The sequence below is a fragment of the Oenanthe melanoleuca genome, chromosome 8, assembly GCF_029582105.1.
Source record: "Oenanthe melanoleuca isolate GR-GAL-2019-014 chromosome 8, OMel1.0, whole genome shotgun sequence".
NCBI lineage: Eukaryota > Metazoa > Chordata > Aves > Passeriformes > Muscicapidae > Oenanthe > Oenanthe melanoleuca.
The window spans coordinates 11,158,732-11,173,014 of NC_079342.1; the positions used below are offsets into that span (position 1 = coordinate 11,158,732).

General features: G+C 36.8%; 1 protein-coding gene across 2 annotated transcripts in view; it reads right to left on the reverse strand.

The window, feature by feature from the left end:
- Positions 1 to 5,648: 5,648 nt before the first annotated feature.
- Positions 5,649 to 14,283, reverse strand: part of RPAP2 (RNA polymerase II associated protein 2) — a 35,608-nt gene continuing 26,973 nt past the window's right edge. Inside the window, exons 12-13 of one of the 2 annotated variants that reach the window (XR_008841097.1) lie at positions 6,710 to 6,933; positions 5,649 to 6,228 (exon numbers count right to left, since the gene is read on the reverse strand). Coding sequence is in view for 1 of the 2 variants with exons in the window: in XM_056497924.1 (XP_056353899.1) it covers positions 6,795 to 6,933 (139 nt within the window). In the remaining variant the exon portion in view is untranslated. Of the gene's footprint in view, positions 6,934 to 14,283 lie in introns of both variants that reach the window. The other variant, XM_056497924.1, reaches the window with a different exon arrangement.

The window sequence follows — 14,283 nt, forward strand, 5'->3', positions numbered from 1 at the left end:
CACATTGTTATCAAAGGATCATAGTATTTTCAAACTTATTTTTTAATCTTGCCTATACTGATGTGAATTCACCCTCTCTTTTCTGGCTATGCAGGTAAAGATATGACACCAGTACAACTTCGCTTGCACTATCTCAGCAAAGTATTTTTAATGGATCACATGCTTTGAGACCATGTCCTCAATCTGAAACTTTTGAACAAGACGTGCAAAAGTTAGTAATTATCTTCATGAATTCTGTGCCAAAGTGATATTTACCATTTCAACTGCCAAAGTAATGTACCTACACTTTGAACTACAGCCAGCCTTGCTAAATCAGTACTAGCCACAGATTTGCAACATTTATTTTATTTATTAAATTAACAAATCATAAGTGTCAGCAAAAGGTTTTCTCCTGCCTGTGGATAGTACTTACAGGACTGAGGTGTTTACGGAAAATCCTGCTTAGTGGCAAATCCTGATTAGGAAACGTTATAATTTTTTCTGCATAATAGGTGAGATAGACGTGCCTAACATATGGTTGCTATAAAATACCTTAGATGAGTCAGATCTTGGCTGACAGCTGTAAACAGGGTTGCTGTGGCTTCTTAGATAATACTATCAATTATGGTGCTTTTTGTTACTTAACTACTGTACTGTTAAATTATATTAACCTGATTTGTAGACACTCCTGTTTGAGTAAAACAAAAAGGCAAGATTTATGATGTAAATCCTGATCTAATGTTTGGAGCTTATTAAAGCTGCGTCCAAGGTCCTTCAAGCTCTCTATAGTGATGACTAATTCTAACCTAATTGTAGGGTAACCCTGGAGGCTGCTGCTGTCCCACTAACTGTTCAATTCAGCTACATCTACCATGAAATTTAAGAGGGTAAAAAGTGCCAGAAATGGCATGGATTTGATGATGCAGGAAGTACCAGCCAGTAGCCCCAGTGGCTCTGTGCTCTGATCCTTGCATGCAGCTCCCACATGGTGTGCAAAAATGTACTGAAGAGTTTGCCTTTAAAGTATAGTGACTACGGTGTCCTGGGGACTGACTTCCAAGCAGGGACTGTGCCAAGTGGCAAGAGGCCTTAGAACCTGTGTTTCTGCTCTGGCCTGTTGTTGGAGAGGGGGTCAGTAGAGCTCTTGTCTTGAGGATGGGACAGTAAGCCAACAAGTAAGCCAAGTTGGACAGCTGCAGTGTACAGAGGCCACACTTTACTGCACTGCTCTGATTGATTAGCCTAACCAAGTCTAGGAAATTAGTCTAAACATTCAATTCTCATAGCAAAATTTATCTATTTTCTTCAGTACTCCAGCTTGCACTTTGCTCTACTCTACAGCTACAAGCAGCTTAAGGACAATGACTTTATCACACATGTCCATACATTGCTCAGAGGCCCATCTGCTTTCGCTTGCTTTTTGAAACCAGAGTGCTAAATGAGAGCCACCTGAAGATACGTGTTTCCAGCTCCTCCCCCTCACCTCACCAAATCCTGTGTAGCACCACAAATGCCACAGCTCATGTTCTACAGTATCTTTCAAGCAGCCCATCTCCCCAAGTACTATACACAGTCTGTGCAGAGAAGTGCTTCTAAGATGAAGAAAAAGAAAACACACATGAGGAAAAGTCTCCACCAATATTACTTTCTGCCTTTGCTAATGGAAGGCACACCCACTTCCTTTGACTCTAATCAGAGGAGGACTGGCTGTCAGGTGGTAGAGAGACACAGTTGAGAAACAAGAGGTCTTTATAGTTAGGTACCTAGCCCTGCCTTGTATACCATCTGCTTCTAATGGAAACTTAAGACTTGCCAAAAAGAGAGGCTGAGTCCGTGTTTTCAATATTTAATGCTCACTGGAAATGACAGTTCAGCATAACCTGCTGTCCCAGTGAGATCAAACCCCACCCACAGTACTGTGTATTCACATGCAATTGAAGAAACAAACAGTAAGTATGGAAAACTTACAGGCAAACTCTTGAACTAGAGTGTGACCTAATTTCAACATAGGGGCATTACTTTTTTTTCCTAAAGACTGCCACTCACTTGAATTCTCTTAGTGCTAACTCTTACAGGTTAAGAAAAAATGGTGTGAAGTAGTAGCCATCAAAATAAGTGAATAATAGAATCAGATTGCTTAGAAACTCCCCACTGTTCAGGGGCAGGTCCCCATACAGTTTTGTGTCACACTCTACTACAAATTACTCCAGGGAGAGCCAATCTACTGTGTCAGCATTCTCAGCTGACTTCTCTGCTTTCTTTCCCCCACGAGGGAATAGGAGCAGAGGCATTACCACCATCCATTTCATAAATGCTCTAAGGTAAGATCTGGAGACCCTAAATTTAACAGCATCAGTTCTGTCTGAAGCAAATGAAGACAGGCAGATACTTAAGTTTGGATGCCTAAATTTAGAAGGTATGAGTACTGCTTTCCCCTTCTCTCTTCCTTTTTCTGTTCTCTGATGTGCTAGTCCTTTTTTCTCAGCAGTTAAAAAAGACATGTCCAGCTGAGCTGCTCATCCCCTCTTGCACTTTGTAGAGTCCAGGTTCTCTCAAACTAGGGGAAGAAGGGTAGGACATGGAACATCAAGATTCACAAAACCGTTATTTTCCCCTAAAACCACAACAGATGTCTCACTTTTAAGCTACTCACTGAGACTGAAGAGTGAAAATACAAGTGACTCTTGTATATGTTGTGTGGACACAGCCTATGAGACCCCAGACACATCTCATACATGCACCATGCTCCTTGTTGCTCCCTGCATCTCCCTTTAAAAGACAGGGTAGATCTAAATTTCCAGCCCTGGCTTTAGACAGAGGCACAGCCTTATCAGTTATGCTGCTCTAGATATACTAAGGAACTTTTTTGTTTTGATAGTTTTCAATTAAATGTATCAGGCTCTCTTCTGCTTGCTTTAATGTAGAATTTTGCATTACCATATCTAGTAAAGCAAACTTTGCACAGATTCAAGGTAATCTCTTCAATGAACTGAAAGTATATGGGTTACATTATGACTTTTCTACTTTCCTGAAATGGTGAACATCAAATGAAGCACTCTGACTCCTCTTTTTCTCTCCACAGTCCACGAAGAATCACTAAACATGGTCAATGGGCAAAAATAATGCACTAGGAAATTCAGTATTACAGAGTGCAGTGCTTACACGGAGAGTATTTACCAGACTGTGAACTGAACTTTGGTGTGAAAATAGACACAGAAGTCTTTCCGTCAGCCTCTTTGGCCAGCTTTGAATAATCTTGAGAAAATGTGACTCTGTGTATGTGCTTGTTCTCTTCCTGAGATTATTTCATTACAGCCACGGAAAACTTCGTAAGAAATCCATTCTGTGACATGCAGGTATGTGTCACACATTCCTCCTATGAGGCAGAACAGCTGCAACAGCATGAAACAAGCTCTGCTTCAAGCTTTAAACAAAGCTGTTCTTCAATTCTTTACTAAATCAATTCTATCAGGAAAAAAAATTTAAAAATCACCATATAAATCTAGCTTCCTTCCTGCCCCCCTCCTATTAAAAGAAACACATCATACTCTAATTGCACTGCTACAGATGCATGGCCAGACAATGCTGGATGCTTTACATGGTTATAGCAATGGACTTCTGAGACTTTATGATCCTTATCATCTAAGGTGCTGATGGCTTTACCAAATTTATGCCCCTTTCACAGAGCTGTTCAGAAATAGAGGCTTCTGCCCCATTTACCCAAAAACCCAGATCCATGATGTCTCTCCTCACCTGCAGCTCAGAAGTCAGTCACTACAATCTAGTGTATCTGACATAAGGCTGAAACCACCACTGACCCAAATTGCTCTCATCTGTATAACTAACACAGAAGGAAAAATAGTAAGCACAGAATCAAGGCCAGAAGGAAACAATATGTCTGCTAACATAAGCAAAATGAGAAGGGGCAGAACACCATCAAAAACCAGCTGAGTTAAGAGTTCTGAAGGACAGATAGTTGTGACAGAAACTTGCTTTAAGATAAAAAATGGTATCTAGATTTTAACATTTCTGAGCAGTTAGGCTGTTACAAAGTATGCTCATAAGAAAACTACATAAATGAACTGAATTTTTGGTACTTGAGTTGTGATTTTTATACTCCAGTTAAGGCTGACAGTATTGAAAGATCCTTTTGGGATGAGTCTACAGCCTTTCTCCTATTCAAAAGTATTGGGTGTATATATATATATACCTTCTGCATTTATTTACATGTGTGTTACTCATGTCTAACAGAGATGAAATCATTACAAGTAAGTGAAGAATATCCCTTCAGGGTGTTTGCAGCATACTACAGAACGTTCTTCTGGCCTCATGAACGGAGAAATATTATTTTGTTCTCATGGGGCAAAGAAAAGAATGAGAGAGCTTACTACACACCAGTGAAAGAAGAGATGCAAAAATCCTGAAAGCTGACTTTTTTTAGCTGCTGAGGCAGACAGTAAAAGCAGTTATAGTGAAACTTGATAAAGAGGTCTTTGAGCCTGAGACCTATTCATTCTTATTAAAAGATCATACATTTCCTACACAGTAGGTGCTGAAGACCAAGCCTAAAAATAACTACAAAAAAAAAAATCACACCACTAAACTGACAGGAAGTGTAAAAACTTTCCAAATGAGAGCCATCAAACCTGATGAAACACAGCACATTCCTAGTATGATGTACATTTATAATGCCTTCTAGGTGTACTCTGTATGACAGAACTGTTGCAATGCAATCTTTGTGCTTCAAGGTAAACATGCATGGAACAGGATAATGGCTTGCTCATAATCTTCTAGCTAAAAATAGAAATTCAGTCAACTTCCAGAACCAGAAGTTAATAGATATAAATTCAAAGTTTAAGTTCTCAGAGTATCTATCATACCTATTAGTCATTCTTCTATAGAACATCTATCTTTTGGTGAGGTCTTGACCCTCCTCTCCTTATGTGTCAAGTAAACTTTTTCTACCATGGTACAAAACCAATGTAACTTCTATCCAGTAATTCTAAATTTTGCATCAGACACACTCTGATCATAATGGGTATTTTTTCCCCTACTCCATACTTAGAAAAATGCATAGCTGTAACTCTGCATAAAAGGTTATCCTAGTTCTAAATCACTGCTTTTACCACTTACACTGAATGTAACTTCCCATTACAATGTAAGTTTGGAAAAGTCAAGCATCTCCTAAATAAAGTCTACTGCACAATGAAGCTTCCACAGCAAAGCTGCATGAGCTTCTGTCTGTCAGGCTTAATCTACATATTTACTCTGATTATCATGAAGGAACTACACAGCAGTGAACTAGTTAAGAGTACTGTTCCTTTCTAGTGTCCAATTTCAGAAGCAAACCAAAGGAATAAACTTCGTTTTTTTTTAATGGAGTGGATGTGTGGCAGCCCTGGTAAGGCTTGCCTCAGCCTTAACTAGTGCTGGCATTTGCTGCAGACTAAGTACTGGCAGTTACATCTTTCTTCTCTAGTCTTTCAAAATACAGTGTCCTATGAACTGAAAACTATGCAATAAAACATATTATGGAATCATTAAGAATTACTAGTGGACTAGTTTTAAAGTGCAATTTATAATCAGTTAGTGACAGAAGCAATTCCAAACACACTCAGCCTAAATAACACTACTCTTTGAAATGAAATGACTACTGAAAGAAAAAAATGTTTAGTTATTAAAATATATTTTAAGAGTCTCAATTAGTAACAACTAGAGTCTGCTTAAAAATAACTTTCACACAAGTTCAAAGACCACCCCTTTTCTTAGAAGTAGCAAGACAAACAGGCTATGAATCAGACATATTTGTGTACTGTCATCATTCTTAAAGGTTCCTGCTCCATGCATGAGGGTAACTGGAAAAATGTCAGCAGCACTGCTCTTACCAACAGAGGCTCACATGCAATCTTCCCCTCTTTCCCTAATCCCTGTAGACAAACTTTGACTTAAAGTTTCCAAACCAAGAAAAATCAGACCAATGCAAATTCCTTTCTACTGCTTTTAAAAACTTTTCAGATGATCCATATTTTAACTTGTCTTCATACCTTGAACAACTATGGTTAGTCAGCCTCTTCACAAGACTTCGAAATTCTTACCCATAGGAAGGAAATGAAAAAGCAGAAATGCAAGTACTACAATTTATACTAAATTTAATTTTTCATTTAAAAAAGCTCAAACAATTGTAGACATTCTTTTGTTCTCTGTGCGACTATTTCAGGTAGGAGGAGATGCTAAGATGATCATTTTATTCTGTGGGGAACAAAGGAGTGAGATCAGTAATGATGCTGTAATACTATATTCATTGAATCAGTTGAGTATGATCAACATAAGTAAGATATCTGCTCTTAAAGTTTTGGCCTACCTGGAACGAAAAATGTAATCTCAACATTATGCAAAAAGTACGTGGCTCTTAACTCAATTTTATATCACAAAAGCTGAACACAACAATTTCATTGTAATAATTAAAAAATTTCTGCTGAGTCTTAGCCATTGTAGCCGCACAGAATTTTTTTTTTTTTAATAAACTGTGGTAATAAAAATTCCTCTCAAAATTGCAGTAAACCAACCATACATTATCAAAAGATTAGCATGATAAGTAAGCAGCTGGCATTTACTGTAAGTGACAAAATGATGACACTCATTTCTATACCATTCATATTTCTTTACTTTAAAAAGTTTCACACATTTTCTGCTCCAGCTGATACAATCTGTAGTTACTGTACATACTTACAAAATGCTGAAAATTAAACCCATGGTTAACCAGCTTGGTTTGAAGACACACAAAGTAGCTTGAAGCTGACTGACCATTCAAGCTGTCAGTCCATTCTAAATATTCTTGTCAAACTTTCCAGATCTTCATTTTTGAAATGCAGTTCTTCCAGTAATGTGGTCAGGAACTGTGTGTACATTGGGCTTGTCTGAGTATTCTTGAAAACTGGATTTGTTTGTGACAATCTGGAAAAAACCCGAACATATTTCATATGGTAAAGCAACTTTTGAGTGGCAGACGTTAAAAAGCAAAGCTTGTGAGTTCAAACAACTGTACTGAAGCAAAGTAGTTTATAATGTCACATTTGATTAATTATAGTAATTAAAGTATATAATAGACTGTATGTATGATATATGAGTGTACCAAATGATTTTTTATCAGTATGTAGTAAATAAAAAATTAGAAAAAATGAGAGCAGTTTGTATGCCTCTAACCAACTGTACATAGATATTATATAATGTAGACATATGTAGAATGAACAAAGTGCAGAATGTACAATTACACATATAAAAGGATCTCAGTCATTATTTATTTCTTTACTGAAAACTCCTAAACAGTCACACAGTAAAAGTTATATGCTTACATATACATATCAGTAAAATATAAGAGATATAAAATTCCTCACTTTGAAAGGAGTTACCACTATACAGATCACCTACATATATAATAGCTGTATGCAGATGAACACTGATCTGTTTGTGTTCATTTGCCCTTTAATTTATCCTATTTTTATCCTACAGTCCTTCCTTTTTCTCCTAATTCTATTGCAAAATACTGCAAAGGTAGTAATAGTTGAATCTACTTCCTAAGCCCAAATATTAAAAAAAACCCACAAACTTTAATCAACAAAATCAAGTATTAAATCTTATGCTGAATGTTAAGAAACTTCAACACCAAAGATTACAGACAAGATCACTTAACAAGAACTCCTACCCCAACAACAGTTACTGTGTCTCAAATACTGTAGATTCACAGTGCCATTGACACCATACACAAGAGTTGTTCTAGAATACATTTGTGCAATGATCAAACTTTTAATAAGAAATTCAAGAGTCTACACCTTCCTAAAAACTTCCCAACTCAGGAAGTCTTCAAGGGAGTAACTGAGATCAATCTCCCTGCATTCGCCAGTATTAAGACCACCTTCATTGGAAAAAGCTGCAGATGAGAGAAGATTCTTTTAAATTAACCAAAAAAGAGTGATAAAACACAAACAAAGGACACAGACTTAGTAAATAAGAATCCCCTATTTAAAAAAAAAAAAAAAAAAAAAAAAAAAAAATTAACCTTTAATGAGTTGAAATTACTTCCCATTTCTTTCTGGATTCCATTTCAGTATGCACATTTAGCTAAATAGTTCAGCTCTCTAACACTAACACTTGGTGAGACGGACCTTCAGCGATGCTTAAAGTAAGGGCAAGGTGTGGAAAGAAATGACTTTCACATAAACTCTGCTATATATATATAAAAGAGAAGTATTCTGAGTGAAGTTTGTGATTTTTGGCCTGAGGCCACTGGGTTTTGTAACGCACTTCACGCCAGACGGGACCGAGTTGTTTCTTTGCCGGTGGGAGGTACTGGGGTTTCTCCCTGGGCTGGGCAATCCGAGCGTCCCTGCCCAGGGCAGGCAGGAGGCTGCGTTTGCGTGGTGACTTTGCTTTCTCAGCGGGGAGCACAGGAAGAGCTGATAAAGGATCAGAAGAACCACTGCATTGTTAGTCTGGAGACAGGGATAGCGGGAGGAAGACCAGGAGGTGCATTTCTACTTGTATTCAATTCACACTTCTCAGAATTACACAGGTTGTATATGTAAAACATCTGGTGGCAGAAAGAGTCATGACTTCCTGAATGCTGGTTTGAGGTAGCTGTAGCACTGTAAACCATTCTCCTGGCCATGATGTAGATTTACATGCATTTTTATATGAATTTTCTTAGTCCTGTCATGAGCTTAAGAGGATATTAACAAGGACATTCTTTTTCAAAACCAGTAGAAGGCTTATGCAGTTTTAAGGAATACTCTAAAACCAAAGTATTTATTACCATGAAGCTCACATGCTTTTTTTTTTTTTTTTTTTTTTTTTTGGAACTGGAGTTGGTGATAATACATAGTTTCATGAATTACAAGCATGTCCCAAATGTCAGATCCTGTTTAAGACACACTGTTTAAAGATTAGCTATTATAGCTTACACAAAGAAAGAAAGAAAAAGGTATTTCTATTTTCAGAGAAGCTGCCAGGCATTAAATATTGAGAAATGGAAGTTAAAGAAGTTTTAGACATGGACCAATTTCTTCCTTACCTCAACTTTGTTTTAAAACTAATTAAGACACTGATTATCTGATAAGAAACAGATTAAAGCAATAAGTAATTTCAGAGAGGCACATGCGAGTTTGTAGGAATTAGTTATGCAGCAACATGTTGAATATTTATGAATACATGTACAAACACTTTTCTCTTGGAAAACTGTGCCCTTTTGACCTTTAAATGATGCTTTAACTTGTCATTTGAAAAGCAGTTATCATCAAGTACTTTTCTAGTTTCAGGTAGCTGTTGCAGCAGAAGCAGAAGCTTTTGTCTGGGAAAGGAGCAAGCACAAGTTGCTGGTTTGCATGGAATGTTTAGTTACATGCTCTAAATAACAGTGGTCCAGTGTATATTTGGGGTATTGCACAAGAGAGGATTGAGGGATTGCTTAACTGAATTAAACCTTAATTGTATGCAAACAAGCCAGAACAACATTTGGGATCAGTATCTTCAAGTCACAGAAAATTACAATGATCTTATCTCAAGAAACTATGATGACTAATTCAATTTAATGACACACAGGATTTCAGTTCAAAGATTGCAGAATTCCCTTGAAAGTCTGCAGCATCTTCTACCGATGTAGAATATAAACAGGAAATGGGATACTTGGGACTACAATAACAGCAAATGGCTAGTGCACCAGTGGAAAGAAAATACAAATTTTGCTTTTCTGTTACCTCATTCATCTGTTGCAGCATTAATATGGAACAAACTTCTATGAATAAAGTCAAATAAAAATAAAGCTAAAGGATTAACTGATTTTAAAATAACCACCTACAGAAGTACACAAATGTAAACGTTACAGTCCAAAATTACACACCCATTCTTCAAAGGCTTGCCTTCAGCAAGAGCTACTAAAAGGAAATGTTCATGCTCAGATCATGGAAAAGTAGTAGATCAGACTTGATGAGAGTGTCGTTTCCTGCACACCCACTTACACCATATGGTAAACAGGCACCGTAACGTTTAAAAAGTGTTAAAAATATCAAACTGTATCTGATTGATAAAATTTGTATTTGCTGGCTATTCCACATATGTTACATATTCAAGAAAAAAAACCCACTAAAGTTAAATTCATGTGAAGAATAATAAATTATTATCAAGCTATTAAAGGACATCTGGCTACCATGAAATGTTTACATAGTTTCAGTGCTTCAGCTCAAGATCCAAGCTTTCTATGAATCAGTTGCCTTACAAAAACATTTGGCAAGTATATTTAGGAGTTAAACCTCAATTATTTTTAGGAAGAAATTTCATTAATTGATATGGTAGGATGCATTACTTGTTCTTAGATCTAAGCATACCTTAATGAAGACAGCTGAATACATTCAGAAAAGATGAAACTTTTATGTAGTCAAAAGCATTAATTTCCTATCCAGGGGTGTGAATATTCTTTCTAAAATCCCAAATCAGTTGTCCAGTACCATCCTTCTCTCAGCTACTGGATCTCAGGAAAAGCTTTATGGACTTTCTATTTGAGATGAATTCTGTGATTCTCTCTGAGTAAGTTAAAAATTTCCAAAGCCATCACTGTGTTACCAGTCAGTTACAGCTCTCTGAAACAGACACCTGAAAACAGGGGTAAAACCACAACCACATAAGAGTTGGGTTTCCACTCCTCAAAATTGGTGACTTAAAATTACATGTAAATTGTTGAGAATTTGAGTGCACATAAATTGCCCCAATATAATGCAAAGCACTTGTATGCTCACAAAGAAAAGCCATATGCTAATTCTCAGATGACTAGTAACAAGCTCCTCCTAGAAAAACATAAGCATTGCCAATCTTCCTAATTTTTTTTCTGATGTTAGAAGCTTGAAAAAGTAAAAGCTGCTGGTTGTGGTAGAACCCATGGAACCAAGCACAATTTTTTAAGTCTCTTACCTTGTTTGACATGCTTGTAACTTGAACAAGAACAGAAGTATAAAAAAAGAATGATGGAATGGGCAATCACTACCTCTTTTTTCAGACTAAGCTTTGGAAAACAAGATCTTTCTGCTAGTTACAGGTATTTAAGCACTGTGAATAAGACTCTTTATGCAACATAAGGGTTGGGGTATTTTTATTCTGTTTCTTTCTACCTTTTTAGTCACTTAAGACTTATTATTTTAAGATCATCATAACCAGTTTTCTATCAGAGTGATGGAGTTGAACTAACGAATGATCACAAAAATTTGCTTAACACTTGTTTCAGAACATAGAAATGAAGCGAGATCTAGCAGCAAGCACTACAGGCAGCATTTTTACCCTCTTCCCCAACAAAACCACAGACATAAGACTACTGCACATGTGCTACAAGGGTGCCAACAAACCTCTGACCAGTAGACTCTTGCTCCAGCTATAACCATGGAGATAACCATGCTGTTCTAATGACTTCTACTGCATCAACACAGAAGGGCTAGGGTGTTTTGGTTTTGCGGTTTTTGGTTTTTTTTTAACACTCCAAATATATTTGCACTATTCTTATGTTACAGATTTGATGGGCTTAGCAATGCAATAAAAATGTTACTAATAAGAAATGCCTTTCTTTTAATATAGCAGTTTTATAGAATACACTTAGATTCCATTTTAGTTATGTTCCTATTAAGGAAGTCTCCGACAAAATTGATTAAACAAAAGCAGTTGTTTCGTTTAAGACAACTGGCTAGACCGAGTCAATCCAACAAGTGTTACATATCAGCAATAAAGCTCAGTGAATTGGATGTGCACTGCAGTCCACAGACCATCTGCCTGTACATTCAACTGTAGTGCTGCCATGTATCAATCACTTATAATAGTGCTTCAGTGATGAGGTGAACTCCAACACTTGCTGCATTTATCCATTTCATGAATCCCTACCCAAAGGCACTCAAGGCATTTGGAGAGAGTAAGCTGAAATCATTGCTGTAATTTTGCATGTTCTTCAGAATACATTGGCTGCTTGTTTAATTTTAGATAGAATCTCTCACTTGCAGTATCTCACTAGATACCGCACACTTGTGTAGGGACTGCAATTTTGTTAGTAAAGTATCTTAAATCCCAAAGCATGGTGCATCCATCAGGCCAAAGTTAGTGTTAGACAGAAAGCTGATCTAAAGCACATGAGTCTAGCTGTGAGATAAAGATGCAACATCAGGGAGCTTAAAAAATTATTAACTTTGGTGTAATTAAGTGGTTACACTAAATTACTATGTTTAAACATATGTTCAGAAATGAGAAAATATGACAGCCTCAACTTATGTAATTTAGCTGTTATGTTCGCAATTTCAATGAAAAAAACCCAAAATCCCACTTGTTTCTTATAACTTTTCAAGCATGATTTTAAAAACTCAGCATTAAAAAACCCCAAACCCTTAAAAGCAAAAGGCTGTCTCCAGAGTGAACAATTTCCATTAGAACGCATTAATATTTGACAGACAATCTTGACCTGGAAGCATCTAACTTACAAACAAGATGCAAAAGTATTTAAATATATCTTTGGAATTGAGTCTTTTAAATTCAACTATACTAGTACTGAAAAAAGTAATTATGATCAGTGTTACTTGCAACTCTGCAATTAAAGTAGTCCCTAGTTTGGGGCCTTTTATTACCATATCCAGTCAGTCAAAGAGGAGACTGGCATTCAGGGGCACTTTTCTGTAATCTCCCCCAATATATTTCTGTATTATACTTTCTTAATGAAAGATAAAACACTCTAAAGCCCACAGTATTGAACAGCAATAACTGACATAAATAAACAGGCAATTTTCTTACTGCGATAAAAAAGCCACTTCTGGTCTAGTTTTAAATATAGCCTGAAGATCCTATTCTCATCATAAAGACAAGAATTTTGTAACTGAAGTGCAACTTATGTTTTATTTATTATTTAACTTCCTTTCATTATTGTGTACTGACTTGTCCACAGAATCCAGCACAGGCACTTTAATCCTCTGATGGCAACAGAAACTAAATTATTCATGCTTTAAAATTTTTGTCCACTACATTTAAATCAATGCTACCAACAGTGATTCAAAATCAACGGCTGGAATTCCTATATAATCCTACTACACAGCAAAAATTAAGGTTCATTCAAAGTTAACTTTCTTAATTGTTTCCACTACCATCGTTTTTTTCCTATGCAGCTTATACAAGTCTCTTCAATAAATATGTTCTTTGATACACATTTATGCATATAGTTATGCAAAAAATATTTTTTCTTCATGTAAAGTTCACCTGCCACACACACTTTTCACACAGTTGTCCAGATGATAGTCAACTTCCATCCCCTTTTATTGGAGCCAACATTTTGCTTGTGGTGTGGCCAGATAGGACTGGATGGACAGGACTAATAGTGAAAGGAAAACCTTTCTACAGTAGCAATGGTTATCTAAGCATTTGATGAAGTGCTTGCTATCAACTGAAAAAAGACAATGGACCGGCTTTTCTCTCTTCCCTCCTTACCCCCACCCTCTCCTCCCCAATGTGTTAGTTGTATCCAAACAGGCAACTGACAATGGAGAGAACAGGCTGGGGCACAGCTGAAGCTGCAGCAGCCCAAACAATCCCCAGCACTTCCAGGACTGTGGGCAGGGACTTGGGCAGGCTGTGCAGCACAGCTCCCTCATGTCACACCACGCTCTCCTCACAACGGCTTTGGAAGCCCAGTGGACATTTGCAAAATGCTTTGCAGGCTCTACTACAACATTCTATAGGAGCAGTCATTGTCTTTCCCTTCATATGAGAGAAACTTTTGTTTTTCCATTAAGCTGCATAAGGAAATTTTTGGAAGGCATTTAAATGTTTTAAGTAAACTATGCAGGAGAGAAGACTTAGAGCTACCTTATCAGATACAGAAATTGTTAATTCAAAATGGATTTAAGAAAATGCAAATGTTCTGGATCTTTGGGGTTTTTTTTTAACCTAACAAACAATTTGTATGAATATCAGGATGTATTGTTTAGCCACTTTCTTCCTCTGCCTTGAAAGTTAAGATCACACTATCAGCTGCTAGCTGTTATTCATAACAAACAGCTGTACAAAGATCCTGCAATGAAAAAAATTTATAGTAATGTTGCACTGATACAAAAAGACACAGACAAAGAAAAATCTCAAGTAAATTCAGACTTTCCTCACAATATTAACTTCTGTAAGACAGATGACCATTGACTTTTAATGAAGGACAAGTAAAAAACTTCATATATTAAAAAATTTCTATCATTAGGCCAGTAATTAATTTTACAGGCAAAATAAAAGTCTGATGCAAAGGAACAGCCA